General features: G+C 56.4%; 1 protein-coding gene across 6 annotated transcripts in view; it reads right to left on the minus strand.

Moving 5' to 3' along the window:
- CSNK1E (casein kinase 1 epsilon) overlaps window positions 1-26,467 on the minus strand; it is a 33,242-nt gene extending 6,775 nt beyond the window's left edge. Inside the window, exons 1-8 of one of the 6 annotated variants that reach the window (XM_078076628.1) lie at window positions 16,219-16,428; window positions 12,653-12,743; window positions 4,597-4,707; window positions 4,346-4,494; window positions 3,109-3,337; window positions 2,351-2,521; window positions 771-919; window positions 76-179 (exon numbers count right to left, since the gene is read on the minus strand). In XM_078076628.1, the coding sequence (XP_077932754.1) occupies window positions 76-179; window positions 771-919; window positions 2,351-2,521; window positions 3,109-3,337; window positions 4,346-4,494; window positions 4,597-4,707; window positions 12,653-12,728 (989 nt within the window). In that variant the 5' untranslated portion in view covers window positions 12,729-12,743; window positions 16,219-16,428. Of the gene's footprint in view, window positions 1-75; window positions 180-770; window positions 920-2,350; window positions 2,522-3,108; window positions 3,338-4,345; window positions 4,495-4,596; window positions 4,708-12,652; window positions 12,744-15,436; window positions 15,455-16,006; window positions 16,066-16,218; window positions 16,432-26,364 lie in introns of those variants that run through there. The other 5 variants (XM_078076624.1, XM_078076623.1, XM_078076627.1 and 2 more) reach the window with 5 other exon arrangements.
- Window positions 26,468-27,361: the final 894 nt, after the last annotated feature.

The following is a 27,361-nucleotide window of genomic DNA, read 5'->3' on the forward strand; positions in this document are numbered from 1 at the left end:
GCAGAGGCTCAGCCTCTTGTGCTCGCCCAGCCAAGTGGTAAATCTTGGAAAGGCCGGGCCTCGGAGGGTCCTTACCAGTATGAGGGTGAGTACGTGGGCCCGGCACAGGGACAGGGGCGGGGGCAGGGCAGCGTGATAGCTTCGTTGTCACGGGGCTGAGCCTGGCTCGAGGAAGCCCCCTTTTCCAGAAGAGACGTGAAACAAGACACACGATTTCACAGATTCCGGAGCTCCGGGCACCGCTGACGAACGCTTCTCCCCACCCCACCCCCCCAAGACCCTTAAAAGAGGGAGACAGAGCAACCGCCTAGCAAGACCCAGGGTCCCATGACCAGGAAGAAAGAAACCACAATGAATGGGTCCAGGCTGGCCAGAGGGGCCACGGTGAAGGCAGCCGCCTGGGACGTGCAGAACAACAAGAGCAGGGTGGTGTAGGCGACGATCAGGACGGCCGGGGGGCCCGCCAGCGCCATCCACGCGCCACCGAGGGCACCTAGGAGGGACTCAAGGCCCGGCCAGGTCCTCTTGGGCCTGGCGGGAGGTGGTGCCCCCCTGCCCCGCTGCCCAGAGCGGCATGCGCGGTCAGCACAGATGAGGTTGGAGTGGGGGGGCCGCGGGGACTCCGGGAGCCCAGCGAGGTCGCTGGCACTGTCCAGCTCATAGCCTCCACTTTTCGGGAGCCCCGCCCGCCACAGGGTCACTTTGGCCTTAAGAGTCGGGGCCTTCCCCGTCCAGTCCCCCAAGCCCGCCTTGGCCTCCAGGTGACTCACGAATTTGAGCATGTTCCAGTCGAAGACGTAGTCGTAGGAGAAGCCCTGCCGGTGGAAGAGGTTACGGAAGAGCTGACGCAGGTACGAGTAGTCAGGCTTGTCATCGAACCGCAGGGAGCGGCAGAAGTTGAGGTATGTGGAGAACTCGGCTGGCGGGGGTCACAGAAAAGGCTGCCGTGAGGCCCAGGCTCCCCGGGCCCCACCCCCGCAGCCCGGGTTGTCCTGCCCACCCGCTGTCCCTCCGAACGCTTTCAATCTAGGAGGGGACAAGAGGACGGCAGAGCAGAGCGACGGGCCTCCTCACAGCGCCAAAACCCTCGCGAGCCGGTGAACAGGGCCTTGAAGACTCAACTAGACCCGAGAGCTGGGAATGAGGAACAAGCGCCCCCTCACAGTAAGGGGCACCGCAGGGCCTCAGGCCACCGCTCTACCCGCTCTTGCCAATCACTCTGGGGACCAGGCATGCCGATGGCAGATCAAGAGCTGCCATAAGATCCAAAGGACGGTCAAGGGCCCAGTGGGAACTCCCAACATGACCAAAGCCACAGAAGGCTAACTGTGACCCAACGTGACCAAACACAGAAGACCGAAGACACAGAAGGCATGTCCTCCTCCGGAAAGCGGGGGCGGGGAGAGCCCCTGTGAGCTAACAGCAAATGTACACTGGCCTCTGCCATTCCTGAAACCCCTGTAAATCCCTAAATGCTAAGAGCGCTAGGAGCATCTTTTGTTCCGATGTGGTGACTCCTAATGGCCCCTGGATGGGTGGGGGCTGGTCACCATCAAGACCAAGCCATGCTTAGAAGCTTAGAAGCTTAGAATTTTCAGCGCCCCACCCCCAAACACCTCTCTAGAAGGGAGAGAGGCTGGAAATAGAGTTAGTACTCGCTTATGTCTACACAAAGAAGCCTCCATAAAAATCCCAATGGTATGGGGTTTGGACAGCTTCCAGATTGGTGAACACGTCCCCATAGAGGAGGGTGACACGCCCCAGCTCCACAGGGACAGAAGCCCCTGTGCTCAGGCCCTTCCTTCGCAGACCTCACGCTATGTATCTCTTCATCTGGCTATTCATCCACATCCTTTATCGTAGCCTTTAACAAAGTGGTACGCCAGGTCAGTTTCCCTGAATCCTATGAGCTGCTCTCGCAAATTCATCCCAGCTGAGGAGGGGGGCGCGGGAACCTCAGACTCACAGACGGCGAGCCCGGGCGGCAAGCCAGACTCGTGACCGGCATCTGAGGCAGGGACGGGGGCAGTCTTGTGGGATCGGGCCCCAGACCGGTGGGATCTCCCGCCGTCTCCAGGCAGACGGTTATCAAAATGGAGTCAAGCTAGAGGACACCCGACGGGTGTCACAGAGAACTGCCTGGTGGGGGGCAACGCCCCACATGTGCGGTGAGTAGAAGCTTCAGACGCTCACAGGGCGAGGAAGAACAGAGCTTTTCCTAATATGCCGCCCTCGCGGGACGAAGCAGCGACAGCCCGGGACTGAGGCTGTGGGGCAGCGGCGGCGCAGGGCGGGCTGTGTGGCCTCGTGTTCCCCTCAGAGGGGCCGCCTCCCCCGCGGGGCTACTCACAGGGGTAGCCTTTGCAGAGGACCTCGATGGGTGTCGACATCTTCTTCTCGCTGATGCGCTCGTACTTCTGGCGCTTGGTGGCCGCTTTGAGGCCCTGCCAGGGCAGGGAGCCCAGGTTGAAGTACATGAGCACGTAGCCCAGGCTCTCCAGGTCGTCTCGGCGGCTTTGCTCTGCACGGAGTCGAGGACAGGGTGAGGGGCAGGGTCCGCCGGGGCTCCTGGCCAACAGAGGCGCCCCTCCTCCAGGACACGCCCCCCACCCCCTCACCCCGCCACCCCGCACGCCGGCTAGCCGCAACTCCAACACAAACACCCACGGCTCAGGGTAACCCTTCTACAGGAAAAGGCCTGGGGCCGAGCTCTTCCTACTCAAGCTGGGCCCAGTTTCTCCAGCCCAGGAACTTTCTCACTCAACAGCTTTACAGCAGGCCCGCTGGTGCCTCCTTGCCAGCCCACTCTGGGGACAGGGCACAAGTGTGGCGTCGGACAGGGCCAGGGTCAAATCCGACTCTGGTACCTGCTAAGCCGCACGACCTAAAGCAACCGTGTTGCACCCGGGAGCCCGGTGCCCCCCACTCTACCAGGCCGCTGTGGGGATGACGTCAGGCACGTTAAGGTGCTGCTACGTCACAGCTCTCCTCCTGGAGGGGAAGGCCTGACTCTGTGGCCCCAACGCAGGGAAAACATCCAGCTGCAGAAAGCCAGGGCCCTGGCCCGCAAGCCCACGGCTGCACGGGGCTCCCGGGCCTCACACTCACCGATGCCCAGGTGGGTGTTGATGGAGGCGTAGCGGGCAGTGCCAGTCAAGTTCTTGTTTTCCCGGTAGGGGATGTGCTGGTGCGTGCGGGCATCCCGGTATTTCTTGGCCAGGCCGAAGTCGATGATGTACACCAGGTTGCCCTTCTTCCCCAGCCCCATGAGGAAGTTGTCAGGTTTGACGTCCCGGTGTATGAAGTTCTTGGAGTGGATGTACTCGATACGGCTGATCTGGGGGGGGGGGCGGGACAGCAAGTCATTTAGCAAGCGGTCCAGGGAGGGGCTTTCACCAAGCACTCAGGGCCAGGCCCTGCACTGGGGCCTGAGGGCTGGGGTGGTAGGGACGGAAAACACACATCCGTGGTCCCTGCCCTGCGTAGGGCAGAAAGATCTGTCTCTGCAACTATGTGAGACGATCTCAAGGGGTAGGTCAGAGAAGGCTTCCTGGAGGAAGTGACACAGACAGGAATTCCGAAAGAGGAGTTCACCGAGGTTGCTGTGAGACAGGGAGAGAGAGCGAGGTAGGAAAGCTAAGGGCAAGACCTAGAAATGAAGCCCGGAAAGGCATCTGGGCCCCCAGGGAAGCCTCTGCTGCCTGGCTCTACACCCTCATTGGACTTGGGGGGCCGGAATTAGAGAGGCATTTTGAAGGCTGTCCTGGTAACAGCCGCAGACCCAGACCCTGCCTAACAGGAGCTCCGTGTATCATTCCGGGTCCAAAATCGTATGCTTTTCTATTTTTAAAAAAGGTTTCCTGCCCTGAGTTTATAAAGGGCTTTAGAATCTAAAGGTTGCTTATCATCTGTTCTGGTCCAGGCACTGCATGGTGTCCCACTTGACCCCACAACAGCCCAGCAAAGGGGACACTCTGATCTGAGACGACTGATGGTCAGAGAGGCTTAGCGATCACCTAGAGTCAGCACACTGGGGTGTGACCCAGGTCTGTGTGATCACTAGCTTTAGAATCACCCCAGGGCAGAGTCCCAAGTCCTACCCCAGAAGCCCGACCCAGGAGGCCTGGAGATCTGCATTTAACCCCCCTCCCCCATTCTACAGCCAATGGTCAAGGTCCCCTGATCCTGGTCCATGTCCCTGTCACTGCCTCCTGCTGTGGCATGCTCCAGAGGCAGGAGGCAGGGCTGGCACCCCACGCCCGGTGGGGAAACAGAGGTTGGAAGGGAAGCTGCAAGCGCAGCAGGGCCCACAGTCCCTGGCTGGGGAGGGCAGGTGGGGACTCACCATCTGGTCGGCCAGGAGCAGCACTGTCTTGAGGCTGAACTTGCGGGAGCAGAAGTTGAAGAGGTCCTCGAGGCTGGGCCCCAGCAGCTCCATGACCATCACATTGTAGTCCCCCTCGGCTCCGCACCACTTGATGGATGGGATTCCCACTGAGGGCCAGAGATGAGGGTGTCAGGGTGGACCCTCGCCCACACCCGCACACTAGCATGCACACCCTGCCCCGAGCCCCTCAGGCTCCCCCCAGCCCTCACCTCCTCCCTGCATCATCTTGTAGAACTTGCTCTCAATGTGCAGCTGCGGGTGCTTCGTTTTCACACACTCGAGTTTGATGGCAACTTCTTCACCAGAGGCAATGTTGGCACCTGCCAGGGGCGGAGGAGGGGTACAAGGGACCCGGGTCACGCTCGGCCAGGCAGGTGGCCTCAGGTCAGGGCCAACTTGGTTGTCTGACCCTGAGCAGCTCAGCGCCCCTTGGGGGAGGCCAGAAAGGTGGCAAAGGGCCCAGCACTGCATCCAAGGGAAGCAGAGGGACTGCGGGCACAGAGTGGACACCCGGCCCAGCTTGGGCAGGAGGGGAGGGGGTTGAGCGGCATGTGGGAGGGGAAGGCCGGGAGGAAGGAACTGCAGACATCTCAGAGAGCCACGGGCTGGTGCAGCAGAGAAGGCCAGACGTGAAGGGAGACGAGAGGGACTGCAGGGGGCTCACAGATGACGTAAGAGGAATTTTATCCTGGGAGCGGGAGCCACTGAGCTGGAGAGGAGTGAGGTCAGAGGGATGTCAGGCTGAGGAGAGAGGCGGGCGGGGCAAGGCTCTGTCTCAAGAAGTCCCAAGAGTCTACGGCCATCCCACCCTGAACGCGCCCGATCTCGTCAAGAAGTCCCAAGAAAGACCCAAATCCAAACTGTGCCTTGCCTCAGTTTCCCCAGCTCTAATACTGAGTGGGCTGAGCTAGAGGCCGGGGGCCAGACTGAGGGAGGCCAGGCGATAAACTGAAACAGCTGAGCCTTAGCACACACACAGAGCACGAGATCCAGAGGAGGGCACCAGCGCCGGAGAACGGAGGATGGGAGAAAGCCTGCGTCTCAAGTCAGGGGAAAAGACGAGGCTCTGCCGTAAGCGCCCTTGGAGGCACTAGCTGGCCATCGGAGGAAAGACACCATAGTTCACGCCCCACACACCAGGAGAGATCCCAAGTGAAGCCAAAGTTTGCGTGATAAAAAGAAAAAGGTGGAGTATAAGTTAGCACAGCCGCTTTGCCTTTGTTGTTGTTAAGTAATCTCTACACTGAACGTGGGGCTCGAGCCCACGACCCCGAGATCAAGAGCCACACGCTCCATGGACTGAGCCAGCCAAGCGCCCCAGCACAGCCGCTTTGAAAACCAGGCTGGCATTTACCCAGTAGAGCTGAACACACACATAACCCTTTCCCAAGCAAGTCCACTCCCGAGTATATGCCCTTCAGAAACATGTGAGCTCCAGGAGGACAAGAATGTTCACAACTCCCAACCACCCGAATGCCCAACATCAGAAGAACGGCTAAGTCACGATGCAGTCGGAGACAGAGAGGCCACAGGGCAGGGCAGAGCAACAGATACCGGCTCCAGGCGGCTCCCAGCATCTTTTTTTTTTTTTTAAGATTTTATTTATTTGTCAGAGAGAGTGCGCGCACAAGCAGGGGCAGCATCAGGCAGAGGGAGAAGCGGGCTCCCGCTGAACAAGGAGCCTGACGTAGGACTTGATCCCAGGACCCCGGGATCATGACCCAAGCCGAAGGCAGAGGCTTAACCGACTGAGCCACCCAGGCGTCTCAGCTCCCAGCATCTCAACGCTCAGTACGAGAGAGCAAGGAGCTGCCCCGTTCACGAGAACCCAAGGTGAAGACAAGCCAGTGCCCAGCAACGGGCTGTGTGGACAAACTGAACGCATCTCTCCATGCAGCGGGATGTTATTCAGCCACAGGAAGGGAGGACCGACACATGCTACAACATCGATGAACCTTACAAATGTGCTAGGTGAACAAGCCAGACACCAAGGCACAGATGCTGCCGGATTCCATTACAGGAAATGTCCAGAATAGGTTAAATCCGTAGAATCCAGGAATAGACTGGTGGTTGCCAGGGGTGGGGAGGGGGAAAGAAGGTGTGCCTACTTAATGGGTACGGGGTTTTCTTTTGGGGTGATGAAAATGCTTTGGAACTACACAGGAATGGTGGTTGCGCAACACTGGGAACCTACCAAATGCCACTGAATTGTGTATTTTGAAAATGGTTGTGTTATGTGAATTTCACCTCTGTTGAAAGATAGGGCGAGACAGGAGAACACAGGCACGGTTGAAAACACGCAATGCTGAACAGGGTTAGGTCTAGGGATACAAACGTAATAAAACTCTTTAACACGAGGGAACAATTTCAACTGTCTGATGGTGGTTCCCTCTGTGACGGGAAAGCAGAGGAGGGGCACGATGGGGTGGCAGGACCCTACAAGGTGACAGGCACATCCTCTCTCAGGGGAAGGGGGGAACGGTGCCTAAGAGCATGCATATTTGCTGTAGGTCTTCTCTTGTTACCTACTCAACACTTAATAAAAAGACAACAATGAGATCTGAGAAGAAAAGAGAGAATTGCCTTACAACTTTGGGGTAGGCAAGGCTTTTTATCCCTGATTTAAAATCGAAAGGCCATTAAAAAAAAAAAAAAAGGAAAAAAAATGGCTCCATCCCATCCAAAAAGGGAATCCACGGCAAAAACACCAGCAACAAAGTCCTAAGAAATATACCCGTGACTTATCAGCGGCAAGTGGCTGGGAGCACTAATATGTTAACGAGCTCCTACGCATCAGTAGGAAAAAGACCAAAGGCTCAAAGGAAACAGGGTAAAGGATCTGAATAGATGCTTCAAGAGAAAGAAATCATTAATATAAAAATGGCGTACTCATATGAAAAGATGCTCAACCTCCTTGTGAGAGAAACGCAAACGGTCCTCAAAGAGTACGCCCACCTATGACTGGCGGGAGTCCCGCGGTAAGACGCCTGTGCTGTGGGGGGGCAGGGCCGCGGGGCAGTGGGCACCGCGCCTCAAGAGGCCCGGGTGTGAACTGAGAAATTCGGCTCCCGCTTCGGGGGTGCGCTCAACACCCCAGTGAGTGCAAAAAGGGCCTGGGTGAGGCTGTTTGCACCAGCAAAACCTGGACACGGCCCAGATGTCCATCATTCTGGGGCCTGGTTAAATAAAGAATGGCCCATCAATAACATGGAATACAATGGAAAAAGAATGAGGAAGCTCTCTCTGTGCAGAAGTGGAAAGATCTCAAAGATACAGGAAGTGAAAAAGCAAAGTACAAAACAGTATGTATTCTATGCTCTTTCCAGTTTAAAAAAAATAAAAAGATGGGGGAAATAATACGGATCTGTGTTTGGTTGTATCTACATAAGAAAACACTGGAAAGAAGCATGAGAAACCAGTGAGGGCCGGGCAGGGCTACGCTGACCGCTAGCCCAGGAGGGGACATTTCACCGGGTTCTAGGTTATGGGCTGCCACTTTTCCCGACACCTCTGTTGGGATATAATTCACATACTACACAATTACTGCTTTTTTTTAAACATTTTTTTTGTTTTTTTAAGATTTTTTAATTTATTTGACAGAGAGAAAGACAGCGAGAGAGGGAACACAAGCAGGGGGAGTGGGAGAGGGAGCAGCAGGCTTCCCGCTGAGCGGGGAGCCCAATGCAGGGCTCGATCCCAGGACCCTGGGATCATGACCTGAGCCGAAGGCAGGCGCCTAACGACTGAGCCACCCAGGCGTCCCCATAATTACTTCTTTAAAGTATACAGTTCAGTGGTTTTTAGTATATTCGCAAGACTGCGCAACCTACACCACAATCGATTTTAGAATATTTTCACTATCTCTAAAGCCCAAGACCCTTCAGCATTTGCTCCGCATCTCCCCCAAGCCCCAGCTCCAGGCAACCACTCATCTACTTTCTTTCTCTATGGGTTTGCCCATTCTGGACGTTTCTTTTAAATGGAATCATACAATATGTAATCTCTTGTGACTGGCTTCTTTCACTCAGCATGTTTTTGTGTTTTGGTTTTTGGTTTTGTGTGTTTTCATTTTTGAACCCCATAAAATAAAATTAAAATTAATAAGAAAATAGATTACCAAAGCCAGTGAGCAACTGGAGAAAAAGTACTTGCAAACTGTGAACTGCTTCTGGCACACTGACACTCGTCACTGGGGAGGGCCACACACGTTTCTGGAGGGCAGTGGGGATGTGGCGTGGCAGAGACTGTTCTGAGGTGTCAACAGGTTTTGTTCTGAGGTGTCAACAGGTTTAGGGGAGTGCCTGGCGCACAGTAAGTGCTCAGTGGAAGTTGGGTTTGGTAAGTACGGGCCCCTGGGCTTCAGACATGGGCCCGGCGACCTAACCGTGGGCAGGGCAGCAGGAGGAAAGGCGGCACGGGCTCCGGAGGCGTGAGCAGGACCGTGCCAGACAGAGGTCACAGCGGGTACAAAGGTCCGACAGAAGTGGGGCGCACTGAACTCTGAGTGGTTTGGTGCAGCTAGAGCTTGAGGTAGCTGAAGAAGACTGTGGAAGAGGTGAGGGAGGGAGAGATCAGAAGGGTCTCAAATGCCAAGCTAAGATCTTGGCCTGAAGCCTGAGACTCCAGGGGCCAGGTACGGATGCCTTATTACAGGGATTCTCAGCCTCCTGGGGCCCGGCGATTCTTTGTTGTGGGGCCTGTCCTATGCACTGTAGGATGGTTAGTAGCATCCCTGACCTCTACCCACTAGCTGCCAGTGGTACTCCCTTTTCCCTGAGCTCCAATGATCAAAAATGTCCCCAGACCTTGCCAAATGGCTCCTGTGGAACAAATCCGCCCCTCATCCCTTCCCCTGTGCAGACCCACTGGCATATTAGAAAGGACTGAAGAGGACGTGAGGGGCGAGGGAGACCCAGGCGCTGATGGTGACCCCAGCCAGGCAGGAGGCAGAGACCTAGACACTCTGAAACTAGGGCCTCTAGCACTGTGATTCGGCAGACAGATGCAGGGAGGCGAGGTGCTGGGGAGAACACCCTTCCCCGAGATGGGGTGGGGCAGGTTGGAGGAGCCCTTTAACCCCTTGAATTCCCCTGCCATCCTGCAAGGACTACTGTTTGTATCTCTAGTTGACACGTAGAGAAAGTGAAACACCAAAGGTCAAGAGATCAAACGCCACACTAACTTCCCCAGGACAGGGAGCTCGCTCTCAGGCAAAGCCTTCGGGTCCCTGCAGAGTGCTGGAAAACGGCCACAGCGGGCTGCCCCCCACCCAGGCTCCCACCACCGCGAGGCCCCTCGGCTGCCTGGGAGTTGTCAGGGAGCCACCGGCCTTCTCTCTGATCTCCCTGAATTCTCACTGCTGGGGCTCAGATAGGTTAAGTAACTGGCCCAAGGTCACAGGACTCGTGGGGGCAGGGCTAGGATTTGAATGTGAGTCTCCAAAGACCCTGCTTTTTTCTCTATTCCAACCGTCTAGCATCTCATTCATTCCATCAACAGACACATACTGAGGCCCGGACCAGCTGAGGTAGCCCTGCCCTGGATCAGCTCAGCTCACCCTCTGTGGGAGCAACAAAGGGGAACTCTGACTAAGTGCAAAATGCCGGGGCAGGAGAGGTGACCCAGCAGTCAGGGACAGTGGCCCTGCGGGGGGACGGTCCAGTCTGGAAAACACACCTGGACACAGGGAAGGGCTTGGAGCTGGCCAGCCCTAGGATCTGGGGCCTGGGGAAGTCCTGGGTGGGTAGAGGGGGTGACCAACCTCACATGGGGGCTCATTCAGACATCAACACAGACACAATAATCAGGGACCTGGCTGGACTGGAGGTGCAGAAGAAAGCACCCTCAAAACCACCTGTTGGGGAGTACTGATCCCCCGCCATTTAGAACTGAGGAACAGAGACTAAGAGTATAGCATAGGGAGCTCCTGAGGGCGCACAGCCAGCAGTGGTAGAGGGGACGCGGTCTCGGCTGCTTCTGGACCCTGTGCTGCTGACCCGAGACCCGCAGCAGAAGCTGTGCGCCTCGAAGCCACATCCACAGAGTGCCCGCCTTCGGCTGATCCTGGAAAGCAGGGCCTGGAGGCCGCGCCCAGCCCCACCTGCAGAGGCCATCTGGAGCCAGGCCCTGGCCCTGGCAGCAGTGACAAGAATGTGGCCAGAGCTTTGAACAAAGGGAGCCAGCGAGGCCAGCCAGGGAGGCCCTCCAATCACCACTGTCCCCACAGCAGCAAGGCAGGAGCCCAGGAAGGAGGTGGCAGGACACAGCGTCATGCCAGGGCCCCCCGGGCCTGAGCACCCAGCGGAGGCGGACAGGGGAATTGCTCTCAGGGCAGAACTGGCTCCCCACCCCTACTCGGGCCCAGGAGGACCCAAATCCTCTGACAGTAGCAAATCCCAAAAAAAGACTGCGGGTCGGCAGAGGACACAACGTAAAAGCACCACAGCCGGGCTGAGCACGCACAGGTGCTGTGCATGCTGGGATCTCACTACTGCTTCCCACTTCGCAGGCCTCGTGACCCCATTTTACCGATGGGGACGCCAAGACCGGCAGAGGTCATCACCCACCCAAGGGCATACAGCTAATGGAAGAAAAGCCAGCACCCAAACCCCGGTAGAATTTACTCCAGAGCCTGTACAAAGAGAAGTAAAGCTAGACCGGGTTTTCAAAATGAACTAGATAAACAGGAAGTCCTGCTCCCAGGGAGGTCCCCCCACATGGACCAGGGTCACTAGCTTTCCCAATGACCTTGGCCTGCTCCTCCCCTCTCAGGCCTCTGTCCCCTTCTGCAAAAAGGCGGCCCTGGACTGGATGTTTCCTAGGAGCAGATGCGCATCTGCACCATAAGGCTACCGCCCCACGCCTTTTTGCCCTTGGTCAGCCAGGCCTCACCATCACACACTTTCCCTATGGGGACACCGAGGCACAGAGCAGCCGCATGACTGTCCCACGGCTGCACAGAGCCAGGTCTGGAACCCAGGTCTGTCTGAGGTCTCCCTCCCGTGTTCTGTCACACTCTCTCACTCACGTGGGTATAAAGGCTGCCCTTTCTAGTGTTCGAGAGAAGCACTGGGCGGCCAACCTGACCATACTGCACCTGCTTCTCGATGTGTGCAGAAGAACAGGAGGCCTCCATCTCTACCCGCTGCTGTGCGGGGTGACCACATTCAACCACATTCCAAGAGGACCCTGCCCAGCACCAACTACGTGCTCAGACAATGTCCCCTCCCTGTCCCCTCTGATGGGGAAGGGGGCAGCTCACAAGGGGGAGAAGCAGAGTTCATACCCCAAGAGGGCAGAGACCCAGACCATTGGGTAAGAGACTGCCCCCCGCCTCCCGAGTTCAGAACCAATGAGCACAGCACACGGCCTTGTTGTTTTTCTCTGCCCAGGACAGAAATTATTTACTTTGCTTTTCCAAGGAGGGAAAGAGAGACCAAGAGACAGGAATGAGGATAAACCCCAGGTACTGGACACCCAGCTCTACCAACTCCCATTCGCGATTACCGACACAGGATCTCCCCTCCAGACCAACAACAGCAAGGGAAGGGCCGTGACCCCTGACCGCACACGCCCTCGGGAGCCGAGAAGGAGGCATTGGAAGGCAGGAGCCTCTTTTTTGCCAGGTCGAGGAACGGGGCTGAGATGTCAGCGATTTGCTTCATATGACAACATGAGAGCGAACTTAGACTTTCAACAGGAAGCACGTCCGGAGAGCACGATCCTGAAAACTCCGACCAGACCCCTACCCCCACCCCTACCCAGAGGTTACTGGGAGAGCCTACGTCACTGTCATTCCGAAGCCTGTCTGGGCTGAATTCCAGGGGCCAGAGCAGAGGGAGGGGGCCCAGCTGGGAGCGAGTGGTAGCCCAGGCCTCTTCTGCCTACCAGCATCCTTCCCCCAGGAGGCAAGAAACAGGGGTGCTACCCCAGCCTGGGCCTTCCCACGCCCAGCTGGAGACCCCGGTCATCCGCAGCTGGAAACCGGAGCTAAAAATACCCTCCTCTGTCCAGCGTGCAGCAAGTGGGAACCCCGCCCCACCCTGACTGTGTGACCCCACTCCCCTGGCCTGCCTCACCCCCAACCTGCTGCTTCTCTCCCCACCTGGCATGGCCCTGGGGACAAAATGACCAAAAATGTGCCACTGGACGCCCAGAGCCAAGTTCTGGCTGGAGAGCCTGAAGTCCTGGCACATTTCCCCCTACTTGTCCCCAGCGCTGTCCCAGGGGCCCCAGAACCACCACGCTGGAGTCAGGGACACTTACCCAGGTAGATGTCTCCAAAAGACCCACTCCCGATCTTCCGTCCCAGGCGGTACTTGTTTCCCACGCGCAGCTCCATGACGCTCTCTCACTGCTGAGGGAAGCAGAGATACGGGGGTCAGGGAGCTGGGGAGCTGGGAAGGGAGCCTCACCGGCTGGAGCCCACCACACCCCCCTGCCAAAGGCCAGGGAAAGACACAAGGAACTTGGGAGACCGACATTCTCCCTCCCATTGTACAAGAGGAGAGCTGGCCCGGCTTTGCCTGAGGGCACCCAGGTGTCAGGTGGGCCGATGGCCTCCACAGGTGAGGAATAGCTGAGGCAGGCCGAGGCCGCGTGTCAGGGTAACCAGGCAGAAGGTAGAATTGGAGATAAAGCCCCAGAGGAAAGAGCCAAGCAAGCATCTCCTTGGGGGACACTCGTTCGGGGACCCTCCAATAGGAGCCTCTCAGGGACAGGCCAGTCACAATGGGCCAAGACCCTAAAAGGAAAATCAAAGACAAAGGGGGTGATGGGGAGGGGGGAAATCAGGAGCTGATCATTCTGGGGGTGCTACCATGGCAACCACCAGCAAGTTCTAACCTCCAGGGATGGCAGGACATGTTGAATGGAGGGTCCCAAAGGAGTTCCTCAGCCCCTTTAGGACTCAGAAATGACAGCGTCCCCTGCCCCGACCTCCAAGCCCCCATGCTTCTGGTAACAAGAATTGGACACCAGGCCTCCGCAGCCTGGCCCTGTCTTTCCAGAGGCCAGAAGTTGCCAGCTTGCAGTGTGCCCTGCAGGAGAGAGGCCTCCTCTCCAACTCAGAGGGCGGGCAGGAAAGGGGGCCCTGAGAACATCCAGTTGTCTCCCCCTCTCGACCTCACGACACCACCTCACACAGGCCTCTCTGCACAACATTCTTTGAATGGCCGGTTTGGGGCTGGCTTCCTTCAAGACTAGAAGGAGGGTCTCCTTAGAGGGCCCCATAGAGCAAATGAGGGGACCAAAGCCAGGTTTTTAGCCACCAGGCTCTGGGGTGGGAGGAGAGCTCTGAGGGAGGGATGCTGATTGGAGCCACTCCCCTCCTTCCCGTGTCCCATCCTGGATGCCCAAGCTCATGCGACATCAGGGACCACCCTGGTAGAGACCCTCTGCCCTCTGAGGTCCTGGCCAGCAGAAAGGGAAACTCCAAGGCCAGGAGATGGTTTCTACAGTTAGGTGATAGGCGACGGTGGACTATGGAACAGGGAAAAGGATGGGGGATCCCTAAGATCTCAGAGTGTCTAGAAGAGGGGTCTTCCTCTGCAGACAAGGAACTCAGGCCTAGAGAGCCCATCACCTGCCCCCCACTCCCCAGCAGCAAGTTGGTGGCAGTCTCCTCCCCTGGGACTCAGACAGGGTTCCCCGCTGCCCCCACCTGACACACACAGGAGTTATTTACTGCCAGGGCCGGGAAGCAAAGCAGGAAGATGGAAATGCAGCTGTACTAGGCATAGCAGCTGGGCCCCTTCCCTATGCCCAATGCCATCCCCAAAGCCAGACCCACCTGGGAGGGGAGATGGGAGAGATTTAGTTCGCAGATGGCGGGGCTGGAGCTCTCGGGCCCCCCCTCCCGCAGAGGCAAGAAGCCAACAGCTCCTGCCCAGGAGGGACATCCAGCCCCAGCGGCTAACTCCCAGCGGAGCCGCCACTAGCCCTTCACTGAGGACCACAAGGAAGTAGCCTCCACCCCATGCCAGCCAAACTCTGGGCTCTCAACCAAGGGCCTCTGCCCACACGCCTGGCCGGTCCCGGCTGAGGTGCCGTGGCTGCCAGCGGAACACGCTCCACATTTGCAGGAAACTCACAAGCCACACATTTCACATACACAGCGACCTGTGTGTACACTCCAAAGGAAAAAAAAAGAAAAGCAGACACACACACCATGAGACCCATGGTGGGGGGGGGCAGGGGGGAGGAAGGGGGGGTGTCAAGGGTGTGTACACACACAAACACTGCCCTCCCCCGCCCCCGTTCTGTTTTCCGCCAACGCCAATTCAGAGACCACACATGGCAGCCGGGAAAGCCGCAGGTTAGGAAAGGAACATAAATATACCCGCATCCTATATTACATAAATACCCACGCCGGGTTATATAAATACCCGCGCCCTCCGTCTGGGTGCCTTACATAAATACACTGCACATGACCCCCCAGCCCCTCCCCACTCACCGGGCTATGGGCAGAGATGGGGAGAAGAGAGGGTGCAAACAAACCAGCCCTGATGGAAACCACTGCTGGGCGCTAGCCACCCAGACCCAGGGGGCCAGGCCCCCAGGGAGAGCCTCCACTGTCCCAGCACTGTCCCCTAAAAAGACTCCCAGAGGAGAGGAGAAAGGATTGAGTCAGGAAAAGGAGAAGCTTGCCAGTTCTTTGCCGCTTCTCCCATGGGGGGGGTGGGGGGTGGAATAAACGAAGTAAAAAAAAAAAAAAAAAAAAAGAGAGAGAGAGGCAGACGCAAATCCGGAGTTTCAGCTGGTTAAAGAAATTACACAAACTACCAAGCAGCAGAGCACATGGGCAGTTTTCTTACTCTCTGACACCCCCTCACCCCAGCCAGGGCCCTGGTCACTGGACCATTAAAATAAAAATTGGAGGGACATTCTAGACAGGAAGGCAAAGGAGCCCCAAGCCCAGGCATTCGCTGGGCGCAACTTCTGACACCCTGGATCCCTGTCCCTTCTCCCCAAACCCTTCTCCCTGAAGAAGGTTGTGCCAGAAAGAACATATGCAAGAGAACTAAGGGCAAAGTTGGGGAGGGGGCTCACCCCGCTTTGAGTTTGGGCGTGAAGAGGAGCTCAGAAATCCTCTCTCTAGAGATAACCCGGACACAAACATAGTTTCATGTTCCACAGAGACTTGCAAAACATGGATTTCTCACGGGCAGAAATGGGAGAATCCGATCTGATAAATAACCCCCACCCCTTTCTTTCTCTCCACAAAGGAAAACAGAATCGGTGGCTGGGTGACCACACACCCCATCACCTCGGGGGCCCCCACGCGCCCCGGAGCGCCCCCATCCAACATGCGGGAGCAGCCTCGCTGACCCCCAGGTCCCGAGCTCCGAGCCAGGAGAGAAGGGGGGAGGCGCTGCTGATTGTCCGGCGAAACACACAGAAGCCCGGGGTTTGGCCGAGAAGCCCGAATCCACAGTATCAACAGTCTCGGGTGCCCCCAGCGCCCCAGTCCCGGACCCCCCCACTCCCGTAGGGTCCCCCAATTACAGCCCCGCGGTGGCCTCTCGGCCGGCTGGGGCCTTGAAGGGTCCAGCTGGGGGAGGGGGAGGCGGGCCGGACTGGGGGGGCCTCCCCCGGTGAAGCCTGCAAAATAATAGTCACCCTCCTCCTCCTCGTCCCCAGCCGCGCCTTTGTCCTCGCCGGGCCGAGCGGGCGGCGCCCGGGCTGCCCCCCCCCCCCCGTACCCGAGTGCGAACGCGCGTGTGTCCGCCCTCCCCTCCCCTCCCTCTCGCGCAAAAACAAAGAGGCGGAGGGAGCCCCGTTTCCCCCCGGGTTTGCGCCCCTCCGCGGGCCCGCGGCCCCCCAATATTTACCCCGCCGGGAAGGCGCCGGTGCCGGGCCGCTGCTCGGGGGGCTGCCGCGGGCGGGGGCGACCCGCCGGGGCGGATGCCGGAGGATTCGCGGAGCCGCCCGGCGCGCCAGCCTCTCCCGGCCCAGCCGCCGCTGCCGCCGCCGCCGCCGCCGCGTTCCGCTCCGCTCCGCTCGGCCCCGGCCGGGCTCTGGCTCTGGATTCTCGCCGCCGCCGCCGCCGCCGCCGCCTCCCTCCTCCGGGCCCTCCTACCCGCCCGCCCCCGCCGCCGGCTCGCGCGCTCCCGCCCGGCGCGCACCCGCCGGCTCCCATTGAGCCCCGGGCCCGACCGCTGATGTCATCCCCGGCCCGCCGCCGCCGCCCCGGAGGATTTAAAGGGCCCGCGCCCTCGGCTCCCGGGGACTCTGGGGGGGGGGGGTGCTCAGCCGGGAAACACGGTCCCCCCCGCCCCGCCTGGCCAGGAGAGCGTTGCAGGAACGCGGTCTTACGTGTGGGGCCGGGGAACACACACAGCCACCGACACCCTGATCCAGTCTGGGGCACAGGTGTAAAAAGCTGGGTGGGGGTGGGGAGGAGGCGGGCGCACAAAAAGCTGGGGTTTTCTAGATCCAAAGCCTCCTCTTCCCCCGGTTCTCTCTCCTCTCAAACCAAAGCAGTGGCTCCCTGCGAAGGCCGCTGCAAAAAAAAAAGAATGGAGAGTTGGGGGCTTCAGAGTCCTTCAGAGAACACAGGCCAGGTTGATTCAGGGGTCAGTGATTTGACAGGACAGCAGGAGATAGAGAATGCCATTGACCAAGGACCCGGGGAGGTAGCTACCCTCACCACCCCCCACACCCCTCACCCCATAGAAAGGACCCTCCCAGCTCTTCCAGCAGTGCAGACTGTGATGGGCACGAACCCCAATTCTGGTCTCACTGGTTTAATGAGGAACCCTGCACACTGCCGGGGAAGTAACACGAGTCAGGGTCCCCAGTGGTGCAGGGTCCCCAGTGGTGCAGGGTCAGCTAAGGCACCTCCCAACTCTGGGCTTGGCTTTCCATATCGACAAATCAGGAAGAAGACCCCTGGCTCCCCAGGTCACTGGGAGAATTAATTAAGGCTTCTCACCAGCTTCCAGGGTAGCCAATGAAAGGTTCCAGGGCAAAGTTATTAAAATGATGATATTGACACTGCGCCATGCAAAGCTCCAAATTATGACACACATCCACTCACACACAGAGTTGTGATGGTGGACCCACAAAATACCAGAGTGCACTGCATCCAATCCCAGAAGCATGGTTCCTGGGAAGAGTCACTTCCATAATAACCACATCCTCCCTCGAGGCTGAGGGACTTAGTCACACACTGTCCAAACTGGTGGGACCCCGCAGATCAGGCTCCTCCTCTCTCCCAGACTAGGAAACTGGGGCCCAGAGAGGGGAGGGGTTTGCCCAGGACCACACAGCACAGCAAGATAGATAGCTGGCCTGGGCCAGGACCTGGCCTCAGTGCCCCCTTTGCCAGAGCAGGGGGTCACCAGCCAAGATGGTGGGCTTCGCCTGACCTGCATGGTATTTTTTTGTTACTTATATTGCTTTGCTAATTGATAACCAATGTTTTAAATGGGCCGATTTCATAGTATAGGTCCATATTCCCTACTTCTCTTGAAGCCCTGGGAGAACGGGCAACCCTGGTCCAAACTCACACCAGGCTCTTGGCCACACTCAGTTGGCCATTGGCCTGGGCGGCAGCCACCAACTTCGTTCCTCACATGAGCTTGTTGTACCCATTTTCATGACTTCCTTTATCCCCTGGAGGTCCCCAAGTATGACCCTGTCCTAGAAGCCAGCTACCACCAATGCCCTGCCCTTTGTCATCTCTTTTCATCCCAATCTCCCCAACCCTGAATCCCGAGGCTCTGCTTCCAGCATCCAGGGATGCTAGCACTCTGTGTGGCTGCATGTTCTCCTAAAGTGAAACAAGGTGCCCAGGCCTAGGCCTACCGAGCAGGCGTGGAATGTACCCGTGTCCTCCATCCTCACCACCGCCCCCTCCAATAATGGCCTCCCTCTGCAGGAAGGGATTAGCACCGCTCGGCTCCGGCATCTACTAAGCACCTGGCCCTGAGGAGGTGGTTAACCTCTGAAACAACAACAGAGTAAATCCTACTCTATTCTTTCCCTGGTTTACAGAGGGCATCTGAGGCTCTTAACAGTGCTTGCCTAAGGACACACATTAACCACCACGAAGTCCCAGCTTCCCTGCCCAATCCCGTCATCTCCCCACTCCCCACTGAAGGATCCTGGTCAGTTCCCTGGGCCACCCAGTCTTAAGACCTACTAGTCCCCTAAGGCCTGCTCCCAGGCTCCCTCCTGCTGTCCCTATCTGCTGTCTCCCTTGGGAGAATGCTCCCCCCACCCTGCTGCTAATTACCTGTGTCGTGGGCCCAAGTTCTCTTTCCTACTCCCTGAGAAGACCAGCTCCTGGGTACTTCTAAAAAGCTTCACAGCTCAGTTCTAAGGAGACACTGAGAGATGACACAAAACCCAGCAGAGGACTGGAGGTGATTCCAAAGGGAAAGAAATCTTACGGAGTTCTAGCAGCCTCTGGGCCTGACTTCTCTCTTCATTCTAGGTTCTCAATGATTCCTCCTGGGACTTAACTCCCACCTTTAAGGCCCAGGGGTGTGGCCAGCTTGAGTTCATCCCAGTTCCGCTCCCTGCACACCCACTCACTCAGCCAGGAGATGCAATCAGCCCAGGACAATAGGTGTCAGTGCAGTCCCAGCTCACATGGGTCCCGCCCTGGAGTTGAGCTGCTCTGCACTGGCTCAGGAGGAGAGACTCCTCAGCATGCTTCCAATCTGACACTTTGGATTCGTTTCCTTGGCACACAACACGCTGCCCCCCCCCGCCCCCCGCCAGCCCCTGGAGCCCCGGGCTGGGGATCTCGAAGATATGATGATATTGCAGAAGAAATCAGAGATGGGGAGGAAGCTTTCGGTCCTCCCAAAGGGATCTGCAGTCTGAGTCTTGCCTGTGGGCACCCCACCCTGCATTTAGTAAACATCAGGATGGTCCTTCAAATGGCCCTACGCAGGCCTTAGCCCGGGCAGTTCCTGCTGCCTGGGATGCTTTTCCCTCAGATATCCGCATGGCTCATTCCCTCACCTCCCCGAGGCCTTGGTTCTCATCTCCTTCACAGGGAGGCCTTCTGGTCTTCCTGATTTAAGATCCCAACCCCACTAGGGCACTGCCGCCCCTCCCCACCCCCCCCACCCCCTGCTGCTTCATTTTTTCTTGGCATATATCTGTGTATAACATATTCTACATGGTACTTATTTGAATTGTGTGTGTGTGTGTGTGTTTGTGTGTGTCTGAGCCCCCTACTAGATTATAAGCTGCACGAAGGCAGCTATTTTGGGGACACCACCGGTCACCAGTGTCAAGAACAGTGTCTGGCACATAGGAGGTGGTAATATTTGCTGAATGAGTGAATGAATCGTCCATGAAGAGACAGCCTTCCGTCTCTCTGACAAAACATCAAGAGCTACTTTATTGAGCACCTACTGTGTGCTGGGCCCTCTACAAGACACGTCACGGCACTGACGCATCCAACCCTCCGCAGAGGAAGTGGAGAGGGAATGGCCGGCAGAGCCTGTGCCCCTGACCACTTCTCCCAGGCTGGTGCAGAACACATTTCCAAAATAAGGCCGTGGCCCCTCCTTCAGGCTCCTGAGCCCCAATCCTGGAGGAGCAATTTGGGGCCCCCCACCAAGAGCCACAGGGGCCTGAGGGGCTCATTTCTGCCAGCTCCATCATTTTACAGTGGAGACTGAGACCCAGGGAGCCTCGCTCAGAGTCACAAAGGGAGCCAAGAGAGGAGCCCACTGTGGTTGAGAAGCCGGCTTCCAATGCTGACTTTGCCACTTTTTAGCTGTGTGACCCTAGGAAAGTTCCTTAAACTCTCTGAGCCTCATTTGTAAACCAGGGATAATGCAGATGATCATGCACGAAAACAACTTAGCCCGGCAGCAGCCCTGAGGAAGAGGAAGATGATGACAAGGTTCTGCGGAGCCGGCAGGGAGCGGGGATCCAGGCCCCCTGACTTGGACTTCTAGCACCTCAGGCTGGGTCTCCAGCTGCTTCTTTCCTTGCCTTCCCCTTCCCCTTCAAGGTAGAGGTGGGCAAACCCAGGGGGGGCTGGCCCACCCTCTGTCTTCACCCACGGCCGTGGCTCTAGGATGCCCCTGCAGGAAGTTTCTCAGAGTCTTCCTATTCTTAGCGGCTACTCGTGCCTCTCCCAAGACCCCAGAGGGTCGATGGCCCACCACAGGCTCTGCTCCAAGAGGTCCTCCTCAAGCCTGCCAGCCTGAAAGTGCTGCTTTGGTGCATTCTTCTCGCCCAATGAGGCCTTGGCAGCTTGCCCCCGGACCCTTCCATGATGTTCCACCCACCTCTGACTGTTTGCAGGGCAGTGCCCTGTCTCCAATCAGGGCCTTGGCCTGGGCCTCTCCAGACTCCACTGCCTTTAGACGCTTCTCCCAGTGACCTCACCACATTGCCACGCCTGGTCATTCTCCCACAGTGGTTCCTCCCTCCTCCCTCTTCGGGGGGAGAACGCAGCAGGGTGGGGTAGCAAGGGGCCTGGACCAGGGGCCAGGAAGCCCACGTTTGAGTCCCAACTCAGCCACTGAATGTCAGCAGGAATTGGGAGAATTCACAGCCCCTCTCCGGGGACAAGGAGACCTCTAAGTCCTTTTCTTCACTCTCCCCATCTATAAACTAAGGGCTGGACTGGATGTGGGGAAGGTCCTATACACTCCACATCTGGGGTACTCTGTTGAGAAAGACCCTGAGGTCACGCACATCTGGGCTCAGCGGGAAAGGGTTTTCTCTACCCATCCCCCCGCACCCTCGTCCATATTCAAAACATTGTGCACATCCCATCAGCTCCACCTCCTAACTATATTCTGACCCCAGCCACCTCTCACCGTGTGCATCTTTCACTTGGATACCATAGCAGTTTGTTACCTGTGAGATCACATCCCTTGACTACTGAAGACACCAAATGCTCCCTCTGTCCTTAGGGTGAAATCCATGTTCTTTCCCAGGCCTGCTATGATCTGGCCCCTACCTGCCTCTCAGACCTCATCTCAAACTACCTTTTTTCATTTCTTCTTTCATTTCATCATACCTCAGGGCCTTTGCCCTTGTCATTCCTTCTGCCTAGAATTATCCGCCCCCCCCAGATCTTCAATGGCTGCCTTCAATGGTTTGAACACAATGACTTCTATTCAAGTCACAACTCAAAAGTTACCTCCTCAAAGAGGCCTCCTTTGACCACACAATTTTTTTTTTTTTTTAACGTAAGCTCCACGCCCAACGTGGGGCTTGAACTCACAACCTGAGATCAAGAGTCGCACACTCTACTGACAAGCCAACCAGGTGCCCTGACCGCACAATCTTAAGCAGGCCCCCTTCCCCTCTGCCTCCTTCTACTGGATCACCCCTGCCTTATTTTCTTTATGTCACTTACTACAGGCTGAAAACATTAACTTGTTTATTTTTAGTGCCCTTAAACATAAGCTCCAAGAGAGAGAAATCCTCTTATAGGTGCTCCTGTGGGTATCCAATTGGTAATGGGTGCCCCATAAATACTTGAGCAATGAGCAAATTCTGCTGTGAGTGTGTGGTCGTAGGGGTGGAGGCAAGGGCCTGGCACTTTCAATCCTTGGGCCAGATGGTGCCTGACAGCCTCCCCTCAGGGACAAGCCTTACTTATCCTGGGGTTCCTCCCCACCCCATCCACCCCTTCTCATGGTGGGCTCTTGGCCCTCCCCCCTCCACCAGGGCAAACCCTCTCTGGGTATTCCCTGGTCTTCATTGGGGACTCAACTCCCAGAGGAGCTGGGAGCACTTGTTTCTAAAGGCACAGGAGCAGGGAGCACTGAAAACCCCCCAGCGTGACCCAAGGGCCACTGCCCTCACCTCTGCCCACCCTCCTACCTGTCTGCGTCCTTCCTTCAACTTGGCCTGTCACCCCGCTGCCCCTCCGCTCGACACAACCTCGTTGTTTGAGCCGCTGCCAATCCTCTCCAAAATGTGCTCCTTCCATCCTCTGGGAATCCAAGGAATTCCATCTCCAGGACACACAACCACTCATTAACTGGGCCACGGGAATTACGATGATTGCCATGGCTAATAGTCCCAATTCCCACAGCAACACTTCTCAAGTCAGCATAGCTGGTGCGATTCATCATCTTACCCTGTCACATGTCTGTCCACAAACATTTCCTGATGCCTACTCCTCACAGGGCCTGAGAGATCCACGCTGAGCCCTGCTCGCCTCAAGCTGACAATCTGCCTGGGCCAGCTGGGTGAGCACAAGAAAAAAAAAAAAAAGATGGACTCAGGATACCAGAGAGAACCTGCTAGATGGTGAGCACCACAGGACAGGTCCACGTGGCCTGGCATCAGCGGGGGGGTGGGGGTGGGGGCAAGGGGGTGGTGAGCTGCCCCACACCCTCCACCCAGAGCTTCCTGCAAAAAGCACCACTGGAGAGTTCTTAACTTGAGGGGAAGGGCTACACGGATACAGCATCCAGATGAATACCTAAGACCCTTTCTTACCAGACTGCCCACCAAGCCCCTTCCGTGGAGAAATTGGGGAGTTGCCACTGGGGACGTTAGAAGGAGGAGGGGCTTGAAAGTAGGTAGATTTGGAGGATGGAGAAGAACAGCCCAAGCCTACGCTTTGGTAGGAACCTCAGACATTTGAAGGTGGGGGGCCCCCTGTGGAGAGACGGGTCAGATGGCACCCAGGATCCCCCTCCCTGAGAGGGGGAGAAGGCCGATGAGAAAGGTAGAGTTGGGCAAGGTCTTTAATCCCAAGCTGCTACATATGGGATTTAGCCACTGGTTTTGCTCAGAACAGCTTGGCATTTTGCGCATGGAAGGGGAGAAGAGGGATAGAATGAGCAAACTCGCATTTATTGGACGATGTGGCACTGCAATGGGCACCACTCATGGGCTCTTGTTGAATCCTCTACAGCAGTCCCATGAGCTGGAGATCAACCCACCTGTTTTACAGGTAGGAACCTGAGGCTGACAGAGTTTACCAGAACATGATCTAATGTTCATAAAGGTTATGAAGGACTCCAATTTACCCTTCCAGACCCACCCTGGGGCCTCACCCTGCCTCACAGCCTGCACCCCAATCTGCCTTTGTCTCCCTCAGTGCATGCCAATGGGAACCTGCCCATGTGTCTGAGGCCCCCACTGAACGGGCCCCCTTGCTCTTCAGGACACCATGAATCCACTCACCCACTCTGAAAGCATCCAGGGGATTCTGGTGACTACTAACGTAGCTGTCTCCAAAGTAGATGCCAGCACCCCAGGAAATTCACTGAGTGATCCACTGGGGGGTGGGAAGAAAGATCAGAATTTGTATTCTTATCCAGTTTTTAATCTTACCTTTCTAAATGTTCTATCTTAATGTATGTTTTATAATGCACACATTAGCACAGCTGAACATATATACCCAAGTTTTAACAAATATATATACATATGAATATAAAGTGCATGCTCAAAAATATTCTTACAGAAGGGGTACGCAACCATAGTTTACATCGGAGGACCCCAGATATGAGCTCTCACTTGAGAGGCAGTGGTGGTAGAGACCTGGCTTCAGCAAGCTGAGTTCAGATCCTTCATCAGCTATTTCTGGGCTGTGTGGCTGGGCGAGTTTATAGAACTTCCCTGTACTTCAGGTCCCTCATGTCAGAACGGTGGGGGGGGGGGGGGCACAGCGCACACCTCAGGCAGATTAAAAGAGATGATGCCCAGGGGCGCCTGGGTGGCTCAGTCGTTAAGTGTCTGCCTTCGGCTCGGGTCATGATCCCAGGGTCCTGGGATCTAGCCCTGCATCGGGCTCCCTGCTCGGTGGGAGGCCTGCTTCTCTCTCTCCCACTCTCCCCTGCTTGTGTTCCTGCTCTCGCTATCTGCTATCTGTCTCTCTGTCAAATAAAATAAATAAAATCTTAAAAAAAAAAAGAGAGATGATGCCCAGACAGCCCGTAGTCCAGAGTCTGGTACCTGAATGATAGATGTAGTTATTCTTCCCTCAGTCACAGGGAGCAGAGCCGGGCCTGGCCTGGGCCTTGTGGTGGGCCGAGCCCTTGGGGACTGCATCTACTATAGGAGGCCCAGGACCCAGAATAAGTCACTACAAATCAGCGTGACCAGGGTTAAGACAGAGATCGCTAAAATGGCTAGGGGAGGCTGACATCCTTATCACTGTCCTGGTGTGACAGGCGAGGCAGAAAGAGGTGGCCTCAGAGGGTCGCGGACCCTCACTACAAGACGATTTTAGCACTTAGGAACTCCCCCCAGGGCACGAAGCCCTTTCTCAACCAGCCTAGCATGCTGTAGGGGCACATTACAGGAAGGCCAAATTAGAAACACAGAACAAAATCTCCCAGGTCTAGAAGCAGATGGCTCAGGGGAGTGTGGAATTTTCCATCCTAACTGAGATGGGGCCACAGGTACTCCTCAGATTCAGCTGACAGGTACCCAGACACCCCCCCCCGAAGATGGCCAGGGGGCCATGAAGATGAAGGGGTCATGGTGTGGGTGTATGAGCAGAGATTGAATAGGCCCTAAGAATGGAAGGAGGCCCTGGCTACCTGGCAATGGACAGGCTTGGCAGCGGGTACTAAGTAGGTAGGTGGGGACTTATTATCCCATTTCACAGATGAGGAAATGGAGGCTCAAAAACCAGAGACATCTGTTTTCTCTCAGCTGACCTTAGCCTGGTACAAGTGCAGCCGATGACTCAGCCTTGACCTCCTCCTTCCCCTAGCATCGAGTAGTCTCTGGCATAAGAGATCCCTGCAGGAGTTAGGTGCCCTGGGGTCTAAACCTACTCTGTTACTGCTCCCTGTGTGCATCCTGAACAAATCCCCTGTTCTCTGAACCTCAGTTTCCTTATCCGTACAAGGGGTTGATCACTAAGTTCCACCTTCACCCTCCCCTCCTACTTTTCTTCCAATCCTCTCACTTCCAAAGCCCTTCTAGAAGCTTATCCCAAGGGTTGAACCCTTCTAGGGGCCTGGAGGTCACAGCCCTGCCTTAGGGATCTGTCTGGGCCTGGCTCATGCAGAGTGGATGTGAGCCCATCTGCCCCAGACCCAGAGACATCTCCATTCTGGGGAGCCTGTCCCCCTGTCCCCAGCTCTTCCTCTACTCCCTCAGCAGCTTCTGCTGGCCCAGTCCCTCCTCCAAACTCACAAACACTGTGGACCCTTTTTCTGCCAGAACCGTGAGGGTGGTGGGGGAGGCTTTCTACATAAATTAGCTCACCTAATCCTCACAACGTTCTGGGGAAGTTGCTTTATGGATCCATTTCCCTGATGTGGAAACTGACACAAAGACCTTTCTTGGACCCCAGGGTTGGAGGTGGAGGTCTTGGCCTGTGTGACCCAGAGCCCATGTTTTCCTATGACACCTCTCTGTCTCCCCCCACAAATCCTTCCTCCAAGTGTTCAGAATGGCACCCAACTATGGCCCTTCCCTCAAATGTAACATTATGCAGCCATTAAAAATAATGATTACACATACACAGATGACTAATAACAACAGAGAAAATGCTTATGACACAATGTTAAGAGGAGAAAAGCAAGACACAAAAATTGTAAATACAGTATGATAAAATGAGATTAACATGATTGTGCACAGAATCCAGACTGGGAAAGAAAATACACCAGAATATCCACGATTGTTTTGTGTGTGTGTTAGTACCACGGGCAATTTCTTTCCTACTCTTCCCAATTCGCCAAACAGTCAACCCATGCACATTACTTTTACAACGAAGAAAAGATATCATGTACAAAAAATGATAGATTTGTGGTTGAAATATTTGGAAACCTGCTGTTTCCTCTTCAACTCCCTCTCCTTCAAATCCCTCCAAAGCCTACGTTTTCAGTACAACGTGACTATAACCAAGAGACATCGCAGGAGTTTGGGGAGCACCCGGCCCCTCCACAGACCCACGTCCAGCTCCGCCTCTCTGAGCAGCCTGCTTTGACCAGACTGTCCTCTGCGGCCAGTGAGGAACCCCCCCGCCCCCGACCCTCCTCCCAGCTCCCGCCCGAGCTGCTGCTAAGGCTCACCTGATACTCGCGGACCGGCCTCGGAGATGCGAGGTGAGCACACCTGTCCCTTCAGGTGAGGACTCGGCCAGGGCGCCCCGCGCAGGAAGGAGGGAGCCGGCCGGGGGCGGGGCCGTGACGCCACCCTTCCAGCCCCGCCCCCGGCTTCCCGGCCACGCCCCGGCTTCCCGGCCCCCCCCCCCCCCAGGCGCTCGTGATTGTCGTGCTTGCGGGGTGAGCCGCTGGGGACACTCCTCCCGACCCGCACGTCCCCCCACCCCGCCCCCGTAGGCGGACCCCCAGCCATCAGCAGCACCTGCCAAAGGGAGCCTCCAAGTGCGCCCTCGGGGGTGGGCGGGCTGGAAGGAGAGGTCCTGCTCTTCCGCAGCGAGGGTCCCTTCGAGAAGCCTGGAAAGAGCTGGGATCCCCACTACCCCCTAACTCCACCTCTCCACCTCCACCCCCGGTTTACAGAGAACTGCTGGGTCCGCGGATTCCAGGTCCAAATCACCTGGGATAAAGAATGACGTCCGAGAGACGGAGGGAGCCTCTGATTCCCCGAGTGTTTTCTTCTCTTTGTACCCCACTCTCTGTGCTTCCCTAGGACCCTTCCTCCGATCCCTTCTGCTAAGGAAATCAGGAATGGGGGGAAGGGGGGAGTGACCAAGAAGTGTGATTCCAGCTCTTGGGGGTTGGGAAAAGGTAATCTGGCATCTGACGCCTGTAGCCAGAGAACTGTTTTCATCCACTTTATATCATCTGAGGTTGCTTATATTTGGCAGAGCTCTGTGTTGGATTCGCCAACCTTCTGGCGGTGGCAAAAAGAAAGGGCACCGCTTCTTTGAAAAGGCAACCAGGCTTCACCTATCCAAAAGCTTTAAATACATGCTCGCCCTTGGACCCAGCAATTCTATTTCTGAAAATCTACCCAAGGAAGTCATTCAGAACACATATTCATTGTGGTGTTCTTCTGGCCTTTTTTTTTTTTTTTTAATTATGGCATTCTTTATAATGTTGA

Source organism: Halichoerus grypus, chromosome 6 (assembly GCF_964656455.1).
Source record: "Halichoerus grypus chromosome 6, mHalGry1.hap1.1, whole genome shotgun sequence".
Taxonomy (NCBI): domain Eukaryota; kingdom Metazoa; phylum Chordata; class Mammalia; order Carnivora; family Phocidae; genus Halichoerus; species Halichoerus grypus.